The following is a 15,330-nucleotide window of genomic DNA, read 5'->3' as shown; positions in this document are numbered from 1 at the left end:
TGGGATCGATCCCGTCTCCCGGGGAAGGGCAGCGCTGCAGGAAGTACTGGGACGGCCACTCCAGGAATTTGAAAAGAGCCTCGGAAAAAACCCCACCCGAGCCCTGCTAGAGGCGCCTCGGGCCCGGCAGCATCGTCCCCTCACAGGTAAGCCATGGCCGCCTCACCGGCAGGCCGCACCCGGGCGGCTGTGCGGCCTCTCCGCCCGCACCGCAGGGGGCTTCGCTGCCGGGCCGGACCCTTAAGGCCTCGGGGAGACGCCTGGCCCAGCCGCTCCCGCCCCAGACCGCCGGGACCGCGGCCACGCTCCCTCCTCAGCAAACCCCCGCCGCTCCGGCCCTGCCCCGCTCCGGCAGCCGCTCCCCCGGGCGCGGGTGGGACGCGTAGCGGGTGGGGTCGGCTCTTCACGGGGCTGAGGGGCTCCTCAGAGCTCTCAACGCCCCCAGGGGCCGGGGCACCCCGTCCCTTCTGCGCTGCCGCCACCGGCAACGAGTGGCCGGCGCGGAGCTGCCCGGTGCCTCCCCCCAAGAGCGCCCAGCCCGGACGGGAGCGACCGCTCCTGGGGGGCGGGAAGCCACGGAGCCGCCGCTAGGGGAGAGGGAGGTGCCGCCGCCGCCGCCCGGCCCCGCCCGCCCCTCCTCTTCCGGGGCGCCCGCCCTCTGCCCGCCCTTTCTCTCCGCCGCGCCCGTGGGGAGCAGCAGCGGCCGGTGCGGCCCGCCGGGACCTGCCCCGCCTCCTCGCCGGGCACCTGCTCGGGGCGGAGCGGGCGGCGGCCGCAGCCGCAGCGAGCGGCGGGAGGCGACGGCAGCGGAAGCGGCCCCGCTGGCGGTGAGTGCGGGGGACGGCGGCGGCCCTACGGCCTCGGCGGGGCCTGGTCGGGCCCGGTGTGAGCGGGGACAGCGGGGCGGGGGCCTGGCCGGTGCCGCGGGCAGGGCAGCCGGAGTCGGGAGCTGGGGGCGGCGGTCATTGTCCCTGACCGGGCCTATCCCCCGCCCCGGCGGGCGGGGGAGAGCGGGCCGGGCTGGGCCCCGGGGGCTCCACCACCTCCCCCCCGCGCTGCGCCCACCGCGGGAGGCGGTGGAGGGGGGCGCCGCTTCCGTTCCTCGCAGTGACGCGGGAGGTGCTGGTCGGGGACAGGAGGTCTGGGGGGATTCCGCTAGATCCACCTTGGATCTGCTGTTGCCTGGGTAGCCTGGAGCAGCGGCGTCCGGCACCCGTCTCTCCCCGCCTGGGTATGTGTGCGTGTTTTGCGGTTCGAGGCATGTAGCTCACGCCCTCGGCGAGGTTTGGCAGGGCCGGGAGCGAAGGTCGGGGCAGGGGCGACGAGAGGTGCCGTGGGGCTGCCCCCGCGTCCTGAGGGTTCCAGAAAACCCGTGTTGCCGTGAAGCCGCCGGGCAGAGCACGGCGGAGCTGAGCTGAGGTCGCCGCTGTAAGGACAGCGTTTTCCTCAGAGGTGAGCAAGGCATAAATAGCAGCAGTCCCTGTTCCTGGTAATTTATATGTGGCTCCACACAGGTTTATACCAGTTAGCGTGTTTATAATAAAGCAGTGCAGGCTTTGTATAGCAGTCATATGCTCGTTCCAGTGTGTCTTTGGTTTAGCTTAATACATTTTCAGGGTTGAGTCAAACCAAAGCAAGATGAATTGGTGCCGATTTGACCCAGTCTGTGTTTTCTGATACTTCTTTGGTTGGTTTAGTTTATTGTGCACAATTCATATGCATCTGAGGGGGCAGTAATGTCTTGGGAGGAATCAATGACAGCAGTCGCCTCACTTGGCTCAACTCCATCCAGAACAGCAACACCTAATTTTTCTCGCAATTCTTAAATGCCCCAAGTCACTTGTAAATATAGTTTAGGTTCCTGAATTACAAGGGTTTAAAACAAAGGCTACTCAAATTGCTGGGAGATTTTAATTACCTGCTTACCTTGTGTGTTTGTGGGCCTCAAGGAAAAGTGAATCTTCTGTGAAAGTTTTGCTGGGTGTGGATTGCTGGAGGAAGAGCATGGAAAGAGGATGCCAGGAAGGGAGGGGAAGAAATATGTAAAAGGCATGGAAGGATCTCTGGTGACGGAAGCCGCGTTGTGGCAGGCTGTGAGACACAGGGCTGGGCAGAGAGGGGCAGAGAACATGGATGACTAAGTCTTTCCCCTTGTTTTCATCTTTCCATTCTGAAGGACTAATCAGAAGCTATGAGGATTTTTCTGGTAATTTTTTTTTTTTAAATATTGGTGTTGATGAGGTGAGCTAAAATTAATTAACTTCCTTTAGAGGCACACCCTGTTATACTGATAAACAGCTGTCTGTCTTAATGACTGTCCATGCACTCCTCCACATCTGCCTTCAGCAAAATAACTGGTATTTCTGCCACACCGCTTTTGTAAGAGTGATCAAACCAACTCTCCTTCTGCCTGCGCTGTGATGAGATGGGCTTGATTTCGGTGCAGTCTTGCCTTGTGGGTGTTCACCTGTCAGGAGGTAACGTAGGCTGGGTTGGTGTCGCAGCAAGCTGGCGAGCGGTGTGTTTGCATGCAGTTAGGTTTGCTCTCCTTCTTGTGTGGCAGCAGGCGCTCGCTGTCTGTGGGGAAGGCAGGAAATGTGCTGGGAGCCTTCCAGCAAGGGCTCATTTCTCCAGTGTGGCTGGGGAAGGCAGCCTGGACTTCCCGGCCTCCTGGCAGCGCTGCTGCGTGGCATTGGCAATTCTGAATAAATAAGGGTTTTCTTTCGGTTTTATGGTGGTTTTGTGACTTTCGGTTAAAAAACAAAGGTCTCCATTATGGTTTGTACATGTTGGAGAGCTTTCTGTAGGCAGTAAGTTGTGGTTTGTCTCTGGGACTATGACAGGAGCAGATTTCACATGCTTCTGGTGTCCCTGTAGAAACCAGTAGGCAGAAGCGGCTGGGGATGGTGCTGTGACATTTAAGGCTCTGTAATAGGCGGGTGTTAAAGGCCTCTAATTCAGTGCATTATAGAAATGGCTTACCAGTATGTTTATGGGTTGTGCTTTCTTGGTGTTAAAAAAAAAAAAAATTTTTTTGAGAGTGAAATACCTAGTTTATTATGTGATACAGATTTATCCCGCTCGTTCTTTCCAAGTTGGCATTGTAATCTGTTTTTCTGCAAAGGTGAGGCATCGCCTGCTAATTAGTGTCATTATATGGGTTGGTTTTAAATGAGAGCACACTGAGCTTAAGTTACACGCTCAGTAGATCTACTCAGTTATTTTTATTCTTTTGCTCAAATACACAGGGTCAGGGGAATACTTTCTATGTATCCCTAGGAATTGCTTAAAATTTGTTTCGTGGTTAATTTAGGAAATATTGTATGTTCTAGCTAGGCCTGTACTTTTTGTAGTAGGTCTTCATCCTACTGTGAGTTGAAGGGGGAAAAATCATTTTTATATCTATCTATTCTGTATAGCAAGCAGAGGAGAGTGATGCCCACATGCTGCCCCTGCGTGGGATGGTTACCTCGCTAGCATGAGGCCTGATTGTCTGTTAACAGATCCTTGGTATTTGGGATACAACCCGTGTAAAGCCTGTCTTCCCCAACTTGTGCCAAAGAAAAAGGATAAAGCTGAGGAGGAGGACAAAAAATTATCTAAAGCCACAAGTGGCTGCGGTTTCAGGAGGCCAGAGGGGAGGTTCTGGTGCTGGGGAGACCCTGTCTCTTGGCAGACGAACAGGAGTGTTGGAGCTCACCACGCTCCTTGGATCGTGGCACATTCGTCAGGAGAGTGGGCTCATGGTGCTGCCTTCTGCCATCACTGCCCAAGGTTCCTAGTCCTGCTGCCACAGCTGCCTGGGGAGATGCTGTGGACCTGATGAGGAAACTTGGTAAATACAGCATGGCAAGAAAAAGGGAAAATGGAGGGGGGTGGAAAGAATAGCCCTGTCACCTCCCTGGTGGTGGTGGGGTGGTGGATTCAGCCTCTGAGGCTGCAGTGACCTGGGGGTGGTGGCACCAGACCCGCTACAAAATATTTTGGAGACTCGAAGCATAACCTTGAAGATCCGGAAGGTGCTGTGGGAGTGACAAAAGCCCAGGAGAAGGGATCTGTAAACAAAACAAGCGCTCATTGAATATTGGAGAGCTGTGAGGAAACTGAGGATGGAAATTTGGATCTCGGTCGTTTGCATTGATCTGTTACGTGCAGTGTTGTCTAAAAGAGAGAATGGTTTAGAAATTCCTCAGCTGAGTTTCAGTTGCCTCAGCTGGGGTGTGTGTCCTTGACTTAAACAGCTGTTCCAGCTCATAGTTTTCACACCTGTCACATATGTCCCGCCCTGAGGCGATGTGCCTTGAGTTGGGTGTCACCTCCCTGGGCTGGCAGAGTTGTAACTCAGCTCCAGGCACCTCTCTGGTGCTGGGGCAGCAATGCTGGAGCATGTGGCAGGGTTGTGCTGCACACTTTGTGACATCCTTCCTCCAGCCCCTGCAGGACTGGGGTTGGTGGATGAAGGTGTCAGCTGGGAGCTGTGGTTTGTCGTTGAAGATGCTTGGTAGAAAAATTGGGGAGAAATGGGTATATGCATGGCCTAGCACAGCACTGGTAGCCTCTGCCTGTGGTGATTGTACCCAAGTCAGTCTGGGAAACATTGGCTAAAGGAGATGTGAAGTCCTGTTGCAGGCTCAGAAACGTTGAGGCTGGTTTACTGGGAGATGTTTCTCTGTTCTTATGCTCTTCCCTGGGCATTTGCTGTTGGAGGTGATAAGATTTGCTTGGAAGCTGAGTGGGCAAGAACATGGCAGGCTTGTGTCCTGCTTGGACAGTGGCTGTGGTGGGAGTTGCACGGGACAGCCTTTGAATCGGCTGTTTTAATTTAGCTACTAGAACAGTTGCCAGTTCTATACTTTTCACTTAAGGATAGGGTAAATGGCTCTCTATTGTGGGCTTCAAGATCTTTCCTTTTTTTTTTTTTTTTTCTTTTTTTCTCCCCCTGCCCAAGTCTGGATTGCAGTTGAGCTTTTAATTTGATTGTATTTCTGTCAAATACTTGGCTGTCTTGGTGTTGAGACTCTCTGGTCTCAAAACTCTCCTGGTTTCTTTCTTGACAGACACTGCAGCAATACATGCTTTGGCATGTCCCTTGCCGCTTCCAGTTGATCCTCTGCCTAGAAGACAGTCAATGAAAAGCTTGCCTCTACTCCTTATCTTTTTGGGCAGAGCGAGAGAATAGTGAGCTGGGTAGTTTTTGCAGCAAGGGTCAGTGTCTGTCTTCCTGTCTGCTGTGTGACCCAACCTGTGAAAGACTTGCTTATCCTTTCCTTCTCTAAAAGATTTGAGAGGCAGTGGCGATGGCGGTCGGGCAGTCCCTTAGAAAGGGGTGAGGAGTGACATCTCCCTTCACTGCAGGTGAAATGTCAGTTGAAGAGCATCTTCTTGATGGTGAGCACTACTGCTGTTGACCTGCCCTTTGCGTGTCCTGCAGAGGGTTTCTTCCGTGACCTGTTGTAGATGATGAAAGGCACTCAAAAGGCATGTAAAGCAGTCCACGTATTTATGGTCTGTTTACAGGAGAGTTAACTACTTCTGCTCAGTCCGTGCACTATCTGCAAGGTTTTAGCTGTTTGGGGCTTGCTGGTGTGAGGCTCTTTGCATTAGGAGGAGCTCTAGTTCCCCTCCGTTCAGCTGGACCGCTGCAGTCATTTGTGATTTCTTGTGTTTCATGCTGGAGAAAAATCAAGGAGACTGAAGATAATTCTGTTCAGGAGAGCAAGCTGTTAAAAAATTTATAGCCTTTCTGAAAGAATGTGGCACATCCCATGTGATTTCTGGTCATTTTCAAGTTAATTCTCTCAAGATACTCCTTTCAGGTTTGTAGTAGATAGATACCACAAGAATTTTGTACTTGCCAAAGCACTGATCTCTCGAGGGCAGAATCAAAGGAGAGCTGGCAGCAGGCTTGAGGCCATTTCCTCTGAGAGGCAAGTTGTCTGATTCTAATTCCAAAAGTCAAGGAAAAGAAAATAAAAGGGGGGGTTTCCATTAATATTTAAAACCTATCTAAGCACAGTTACTTATAACTCCTCCAGTGAGCCACTTATTGTTGTAACACAACTAACACAAGGAGCACTATGAGCCTAATAATACTGCTTCCTGGTTAAAAAAAGTAGTTCTTTATGTTTTCATAGTGACAGCATCCCATAAAGTACAGCAGGAGGACATGGTGAAATTCAGAACGCAGAGCATAGCAGGTCCTGGGGCCTCTGCTCCAACATGACCTGGCCTTTCAGAAGCACCTGGGTGGCTGACTTGGGAGCCATAGGGCCTTCACTTGCTTTAAGTAATTCTGCTAGACGCAGGCTTGCTACCTGGGACCATCCTACAAAAAGCTTGCTTTTGGTGTGGAACCGTATTGCTGGTCTAGGTGAGATGATTTTAAACTTGAATTTAGCAACGTGCTTACAAATTCTGTGTAGATTAATTTGTGATTCTGGTGTTACACTTGGGAGTCTTGATTGGGGTCGAGTGTCTTCTGCCTTCTTCGTATGCTGCGTATTGCATCTTGAATCTCACTTGTGGGGAAACCATATTGCGCGGGTCACTTTTTAGGCAGCGCATTGAAACAAATGAATGCTTTTTTTCCACTAAACAAAAGGAGTGTCTTCATTGGAAATTACAGTAGTCTCTTTATCCTAAGGCAAGATCTAGAACATGCTGTCACAGTCTTTCTCATGCTTTTAGTAATGATTGTTTAGCCAGTCTCGAAAGAATAAGGAATCTTTCATTTTGTGTGTTCAGTTTCTAGCTTGATCAGTCTGCGATGAGAGATCCTGGCAGATCAGGTTCTGTACGATGGTTAGGTGAGGTTTAATGGTACTTTTGTCTTTTTGGTGCTTACATACTCACTTGAAAATGAAGGATAAAGTTCAGAACTGAAGGGAAGATTAAGAATGGATTTGAATGGCCTGTAAAACACTGACACTTTTTAAAGTTTACAAGAAGAGAGGGTAGTAGTGAAGCCTGGGGTACATGCACCTCTCTTTGAAATGTGTTGGCTGGGGGGTGTGGTTTTTTGTTTCTGAAGTACTGTTCAGTTTGGTAAGGTGTGTTTTCATGGGTGAGAAATAGGAAAATATTTTGGTGATAATAGTGCTTTTCTTTGAAAAATAGTATGAGTATTGTCATTGGAGCATCACATTTAATTTTGGCTAGTATGATCGTAGAGTAAGCAAAGGGCCTGAAGTTAATTCATGCCATGCAGTCCTCAGATATATGCCTTTAGGATTTAAGAGGCAATCCTAACTTCATATTTGAAAGTTCAGGGAACAAATATTATATGCTGTCTTTGGGGTACTTTGGTTTGTTTTTTTCCTTCACTATCCTTTGCAACGCTTCTTACAACTTCATGCCTTGTCTCATGGAAAGATTCATGGCAGGGTAAATAGTCTTATAGTAAACAGGAGACTTTTGAGACTTCAAAAAAATGAATTCAAGGGAGTTTTCTCCAGAATGATGCTGTTGCTCTGTCTTGCAAGTAATTGTCTGGTTAGCTTATGGTGCAACTTAAAGAGCAGGAACTGAACATTTCCAGAATCACTCTGAAATGTACTGGATGACTTCTCTAACATCCACCTGTGGTGGTAGACATTAGAAGCATGCTGTATGCTCTCCCCTCAGATACTGCTGTTTTAGCCATGAGCTAATTGTACAAAAATATCAGATAGAACAAGGGGTAGTACTTTATTTGAACAATGGTGGGGGAACAACGATGGGGATGTGTGGGCGAGGCAATGGATCAGGTGTGTGGGTGCACACCGACTTCTCCAGGTTTCTTCTGTGCCTTAAAGCTTGCTGTTTTTTTTCTCCCCTTTCAATTTTAGTTGGTCAAGTAAAAGATTCTGTTAAAGAGATGATTTGGGTACTGGGAGTGTCACAAAGGCCATACTTGACCAGGCCAGACTCATTTTCTTTCTCCATGAGTGTCTGTGAGCAAATACATACAAAAAAATACCACAGCATGTGTAGAGTGACGTTGACCTGGGTGTATTCTTCCAGTTTCAAGTGACTGGTTGTTCATTAATTTCAGAGCTGTTGATGGATCTGTTTTTGTATCTATGTTTCTATGTATCTATTTATGTTTCTGGCCTTTACAGCATCATGTTGTAATTAGGAGCTGTAGACATGAGCATGTGGTCCAAATTCCAACTTTTAACCAGTTCCCTGATAATTTCACTCTGCTTTAATCTTTGTGTCTGCTACATAATGAATAATCGGTTCCATTCCTGTTCACCAGTTACATTACTGGTGAGTTTGTATATCCTTTCATCAGTTGTTTTCTAAGTTTCTAGTATTGTTTTGCAAAGAAGAGTAGATTGCACTGGTATTTTTCTCATTCTTCCGTAGCTTTTATGAGAAGAGATGCCCAGAGCTACTTCTGGGGTTCAGGAGCAGTTGTTTCTGTCATAGTGCATCCACTGTATACTTAAATGTGTGTCTAGGTAGTAGGTTATCAACAAGTTAAGTATAAAAACAAAAAGTACATGGGTGGTTTTTTGGATGAAGTGTGTGATGATACAGTAGTTGCAAATTGATGGAGCAGTTAAAGCTTACAGGAGGTCTGTGACCATGTGAAAATATCTGTGTATATTACAAATTTGAAGCTGAGTATATATGAAGTCCAGAATGTAACTCGATGCAAAAATATTTTTCTGTGTAAACTTGGTTTTAAAGCTGAGTGTATCTCCTCCCTCTACCATCTATAGCATTTAATGCATGCTAACAATTACAGCACTTTTTCAATTGCTGCAGCTTGCTTGTGAGATTATTAACATTTAAAAACAGAGTGAATAGACAGCATTACAAAATGGAGAGAAAAAGGGAGCAATGGTGTCAAATATTTAAACCTTTATAAAGAAAATAAGCTGTGTTCTAAGGTCAACAATTAGTAAAAATGTTTCTTGCCTTAAAATGGGAATTGGAGGTAAAAGCAAAACATCCTAAAATATCCTAAAAATATCCCTCACCCCAACCTTGAAGCATCAAAAACAACTGTCCCTGTTGTAATACGTAGTGCAATTCTTTTATCAGAGTAGTAAATTGTATCATTTTTACAGCTTCAAGAAACTCACATAAACACGTGAGAGAAGATGACAAGATCTAGATCAAGATCACCACGATGGAAACCAAGGTAAATATTTATAACTTGTGTTCTGAAATGTTGGTCTATATAAGGATTTATAACTAGGACTTAAAACTTGCATAAAAGAAGGAAAATTGCATCGAGAGTTGCAATTTGTTAAGTGTATTCTAGAAATTATAATTTGCTTTCCAAACTGAAAGGCTTCTGAATTTTGTTTCCCAACTCACAATTTTATTATTATGAATTTTTTTTTTAAGATGGAGGTGTTAAGGCTTTGCTGTCTGCCAAGAACTTTGTTCAGCTTGCATGTTTTTGGACTTGGAACTACCTTAAGAACAAAACCTAGCCAAACTAGTTAAGGTTAATTTTACTCAAACACCACCTGCTGCACTTCATGTCTGTAGCTCATTCCTGTTTTGCCTCTTGGTAGACAGGAAGGACCTGGCTGACTTTTTTTAAGAAAACACCCACAGAAAAAAAAAAAAAAAAAACACAAAAAAACCTTCTTAGTTCAAACGCCTTAGGCTTTCTGAGCCTTTGGGGCTGACCTGCACATTGATCTTTAGCACAGTTAGATATGCCTTGCAGTATAAAGCGAAGTGAAAACACGTGAGTCGGTGCCTTTCTCTTTGGACGCTAGCCTAGTAGCATGTGTCATTGATGTACATCACCAGAATAACATCCAGGTTACTTTGTGCCATTAGTTACCTGCCTAATTTTTAGGACTTGCAGTGCAAATTTGAGGTGTTAAAGCTAGCAGGCTGGAACACAATTTTAAGCTTTCAAGAGCTATTAGTATGTAATATGAAACTACTTTTTTGCTGGTTTTGGGTTGCTTTTCTAAACAGACTAATTCAGTTGTGATGACCAAGACCAAGGGAGTTTGTTGGGTAACGCAGAAAAATGTGGTTTTGTTTGTTGTTAAAAAGAGAAATCCTATTTGCTTCCATACCAGATCGATAATGGTGAATATGTCCTTTGAGTGAAGACAGGGAGAAATGCCCTAGCTCTTGTTAAAATGCAAGCCTTAATTAGAACAACACGGGCTGGCAGCAGCAGGATGGGTGCTATTGGACGTTAGCCACTACAGTTTTATGAAGATCTGTGGTTCTCAGTTTGAGCTCATTTGCAGAAAGGGAGCAAATAGTTATGCTAAATTGTACATCTACAATATGTGTACGGAGGAGGTGGTTTCCTTGCATTTTTTCAACTTATATTTTTCAATGGTTTTATTAAAGAGTGTATCAAGGGTGTCCAGCAAATACTTGAATACAAGCAGAACTGTTGTGTCTGAGATTACTTTCTGACTCATGCTAGTGGCTTGTGCTTTTTTTATTTAAGGAGATTTTGGCTAAAAACACTTGACAGGTTGCTTTCATTTTTGTAACTGTAGGTGAAAATGCAAAGCTGAGTGATGCAATTGAGTGGATCTTAGCTTGAATCTTTAATAGCAAAAGCTGCAGTAAGTGTGGAAGTGCATAGGTATACATGTATGTACATGTACACATGATTACACAAGAGGACGAAAACATCTTTCTCAAACTCGGTCTTCTCTGCAGGAAAAAGCTTACCTGTGTGACATTTTAAATAGGATATTTTAGAATGTTTTCAGTCAGATTTTGGGGTTGTTACAGCATGCAAAGCAAACCTGAAAGGTTGGGGTATTTTTCTTTTTTTTATATTTCTTTATGTGTTTTTTTTCTTTCGGCTTTTTTTCTCTTGGCCCTGAAAAAGATAGGGAACGTTTGAGAAGTGTGAATATGTGTCTAACAGTTGTTTTCAATGTAGTGGAAACTTCATATATATGAAATTATTTTTAGTTTTAAGTGAAAAAAATGCAAAGAGAGAAAAATGATTGACTGACTAGTATTTTGAGTGAGTATTTCTACTATGAAAACCTTCAACAGAGTGAAAGTGAGCTTGGTACTCTAGACAGGCACATGCCACTTTTTAGTATTTTGGCCTGTTTTAAATTTTTTTACCAGTTGATTGAAATTGTGTATTAAGCTGTACTTCCTTAGGAGATAGATGTTCTCATTAAGAGGTTGATTCAATTTTATGGGACTACTCAAAGTGGATTTTGTTTTCTGCCTTAGGTCCTTATCTCCAGCATTTAGGAGTCCAGAGCACCATAGGCAAAGGCATGCTCATATTAATTATGACTGTGAATATAAAAGCTTTCGTAAGGACCCAAAGAAACCAATGCCTTGGAGAATAGAAGATGAAAAATATGGACAAAGCAATTCCAGGTTTGCACCTCATAGAAATAACCACCAGAGAATATATGAACGCAGATCACCTTCACCAAACCTGAAAAGAATTCCTATGGAAGATACTTACAGTCATAAGCCCTACAGAACACATTCATCTGAAAGAACTGAAAGCAATAGGAGATGCCAGTTACCACCAAAATACTTGGAAATACCATATAAAGAGCACGATCGTCCGTTTTACCAACACAAAATGGAAGAAAGATACATGTTTGAGCACTACAAAGTCACTGGAAATGAAAAAGGAATGAAACCTTTTCATAGACCGTTAGGGGCTTCATGTAAACTTGAAAGAAAATGGCATGAAGATGACTTGAGGCACCAGAGGTTACATGAAGAGAAGTATGGTCAGTCACCCAGAAGAGTTTCTGATGAATTTACGGCAAGGAGCTCTTTACAGAAGAGGTATAGGAATAAAATAATTAAAACCTGGGTATTGTGGTGTAAAGCCTCAAGTGAAAGTCTGTTTTCATTATAGTTGAAGATATCCACCTTGAAACACGTTGGCCACTTTGTAGTTTAATTATGGGCGACTGGTAGTAGTGAAGTATTTGTCTTTTAAGTAAATCGTATTGATGGCTAGAGTATGAAAGGATAATATTTCCCTCTTAAGAGCCCCTGCACATCTGTACCTTGGCGTGAGGGATTATGGGTTAACTTGCCACGCATTCTGCTGTCCAACATTCTGCACATATAAGTTCTCGCTTTCTTCTCTAGTGCAAGTGTAAATTGCTTTATGTCAACACAGGTATCCTGAAGATCACGATTACAGAGAATATGGGCACACGTCTAAAAGGGCTAAAGAAATGGAGAGGTATGACGGTGGAGAAGTAGCAAGAAATTCCAAGTGGAAGCAAGAACGTTCTTTTCCACCCTACCAAGAAAAGGAGGAGCAAAGAAATCTGGGTGCCCAGTCCCACCGGTCGGCTGAAAGGGAGTACTCGGAGGGTTCTGTCACAAAGATAGCCTATGAGTACAGTCACAAACGGCGCAGGCATCTGGATGGGGAAAAGCCTTTTTCAGACGATAGAGCTCAGAAGTATGTGAAGCAGGAAGACCAGAAATATGGTTCTTCTAAGGGTGCCCGGAATAGTAAAGAGTTAGATTACTTTAGCGGTGGAAGAGCGAGACGGACTGAAGAAGGGCACATCGAAGTACCTGTTAAATATAGTTCAAAGAAAGGCTGTGATGCTTGCGTTAACTCTTCCAAAACGGATGTTGATCTGAGATCTTTTAAAAACAAACCGAAGGAAAGAGTAAGGAAAGAAGGGGAATTCAGGAAAAAAGTAGATTCCTCCGATAGCCAGCATGAGTCAAATCATACTGTTTCAGATGTGAAAATGTCAGATGTCAACTGTAGGAGGGAACATCTCACAATCAAAGTGGATATGAAGAAAATGGTGACCAAGTACAGGTATTGGTTTCCTCTCACCTCTTCTTCTTCCTTCCTTTCTCTTTACAGTTTATGAATATTGGAGGAAAGCACAGTTTCTTTAAGAGGTAACCAGGACAAACTAAGGTTGTACCTTTTTATTTTTATTTCACTTCAAAAGTTAACTTGCCCAGACTGGAAACTCGCAGCCTACCTCTATTAAAAAACAAACCAAAAAAACTCCCTACTTCATTTCATGCAGATATAGTAGGAAGTGGAAAGAGCAAATACGCCTGACACAAACCTGTAGTTAAAAGTTGCTTATGATAAGTACATGTGTTACTTTTATTTAAAAACAAAACCAGAAAAGCCTAGTCCTGTGCTTTCTTTTGGAATATGATGGCATTTTTTTGACTGAGTCATCCCTCATTTTTTCTAAAAACCAGGTAACCTTTAAATTACTTAAATCTCAGGCACGCATTCAGATGTTCCAGATCTCAAGTTCAGTAAAGCTGTTGAAAAATTAGAGATGCCTGGGTTATGTTATTTATTGTTGTAACAAATGAAGTGGCAATCTGTTGAGGCATCAGAACTGAAAAGCAGTAGAGTCTGCTTCTGTCTATCTTCTGTGTAATACTTCTGGTTGCCTTTAGCATTCTCAGTGCCGGCTGAATTGGAAAAAAAATGATAATATTATGAAAATCTAGATGATGGATACATGGTAGAGAGTAAGCAGCTTGGTTTGTGTGGTTTTTTGCAGGTTTTTCTGGTATGTTGCCTTGCTGTTGCAGGCAAGAATGTCATATAATGGCAGTAATCCTTTTTGGAAGCAATTACCTTCCCTTCCAAAATGATCAGCCTTCATTTTAAAGGTATTTTGCCTCTTGTCCCAAATAAATAAAACATCTATATATTTTTTCCCTTTACAATATTTCAGAAATGTGTAATACTGTGGAGAGTTACAAAGACAAGTTACTGTCTGTACCTAAGGGGCTAATATTAAAGACTGAAGAAAGGGAAGCGGAGTAATGCCCCCCGCCCCACGCTAGGACAAGCATTTAACTTCCTGAATGATAACGTAGGGAAAATAACTTCAGTATTGTTGGGTTTTGTTGAAAGCCCACAGAATGATTCCTGTATCTGGTAGCCTCTTGCTGCTATTTTTGAAAGTCATGCGCGATGGACATGGTAATCATTTGCGGACTGAAGAAACTACTACATTGATTACAGCTAATTTAATGTGTGGAAGGCTTGCTTCTGCATCCCAAAGTGCTAAATATTTTATTTTTTTGAGGGGAGAACAAACTAATTTTGCAGAAGCTGATGATTGGGAATATTCATGCTACCTACTTTAGGCATTTAACAAACACCTGACTTGAAATTGTTCAGCTGAGAAGAATATTTTCTTTATAAACCTGAGGAGTGGGAAGATAATTCAAATAGTCTACAATTGAGATTGTTTGGATTCCCTCTTGCATGCATTTATTTCCAATTTACTGGGGGCAAATAGGTAACTTCTGGCACCTGCTAGAGGATATTTCTGATAGAGTTTTTACATGGGCTGTTTGAGTCCTCGTTTTATCTTTCCAAATGACAAGCATTTTCCTTGCAACATGAACAGCAGGATTTTTAAAGTGTTATCTTCCTTGTCAAAATAACTCTTAAGCATGCAACCATTTGGAGTGTAAACTTACTTAGAATGAGTAAAATTTGACAGAAAGATGCTAAACACATTCTTAAGTTCACACACTGCCACTGTAAAGCTGTTTCACTAGGCTCAAGTGATAATTCAGTTTCCAAAGACGCTGTGAGATTTTTACATATCTGAACTGTTCTTGAAAATTGTCTGGTAGCTCCATATAAACAAAGGCACACACATAGTTGCCTTCCAAAATTATACTGAAGTAGTAGATCAGGATCTTCATTTGCCTCTTTTATTTGATAATGTAGATGAATTAAGTTTAAAATTCACAAGTTTTCTATTACATACTTCTCTGAAACAAGGATTCCCGAGAGCATAGGCTCTTTGTATTTTATTATAGCTTTTCTTCCTTGTGATCTTATGAGGTTTTTTTAATTAAAAAAAAGGAACAAAATAAGATTTTGGTTTCATCACATTTATTCCTAAAATGAAGTTCTCCATTTATTGTTTTGTTTTACTTTATTTGAAGTTTTTCATATATAGTGAATTATTTTAAAAGTGAGTATCTGCAAATTTTTATTCTAGGGCTGCTTCTAGTCATACTACAGAGAGACAGATGTCACATGATCTGGTTGCTGTTGGCAGGAAAAATGAAAATTTTCATCCCGTGTTTGAGCACATGGAATCTGTATCACAAAATGTTGAAAACGACCCATCAAGAGAATTTACTCAGGAAATAATCACAATTATCCATCAAGTTAAAGGTGGCTGTAATATTTGGGGTATATGTGTGTGTTTATGTATTTATAATTATTAAAACCAAATCTAATTAATTAGATATGCTGTCCTTGTAAATCTCAGGTGTTTGCTTTTGGCTGCATTTATATTTTGGCTTAATTCTATATTGGCTTAAGGAAAATGTAGGTTGAGGATTTCAAGTGTTTGGGTGGAGAATGATTCT

The 15,330-nt window shown here is 43.7% G+C and overlaps 1 protein-coding gene across 3 annotated transcripts in view; it reads left to right on the top strand.

Annotated features, from left to right (window-relative positions):
* The first annotated feature begins 674 nt into the window (after positions 1–674).
* The window catches only part of BCLAF3 (BCLAF1 and THRAP3 family member 3), a 33,431-nt gene continuing 18,775 nt past the window's right edge, over positions 675–15,330 (top strand). For all 3 annotated transcript variants that reach the window (XR_010072150.1, XM_063342775.1, XM_063342765.1), the window contains exons 1-5: positions 675–827; positions 9,060–9,133; positions 11,182–11,760; positions 12,104–12,769; positions 14,955–15,133. Coding sequence is in view for 2 of the 3 variants with exons in the window: in XM_063342775.1 (XP_063198845.1) it covers positions 9,093–9,133; positions 11,182–11,760; positions 12,104–12,769; positions 14,955–15,133 (1,465 nt within the window). In the remaining variant the exon portion in view is untranslated. The remainder of the gene's footprint in view (positions 828–9,059; positions 9,134–11,181; positions 11,761–12,103; positions 12,770–14,954; positions 15,134–15,330) is intronic.

The sequence above is a fragment of the Chroicocephalus ridibundus genome, chromosome 1, assembly GCF_963924245.1.
Source record: "Chroicocephalus ridibundus chromosome 1, bChrRid1.1, whole genome shotgun sequence".
NCBI classification, from domain to species: Eukaryota; Metazoa; Chordata; class Aves; order Charadriiformes; family Laridae; genus Chroicocephalus; species Chroicocephalus ridibundus.
Note: the sequence above shows the minus strand (reverse complement) of the source record. Positions and strands in the feature narration are given on the sequence as shown.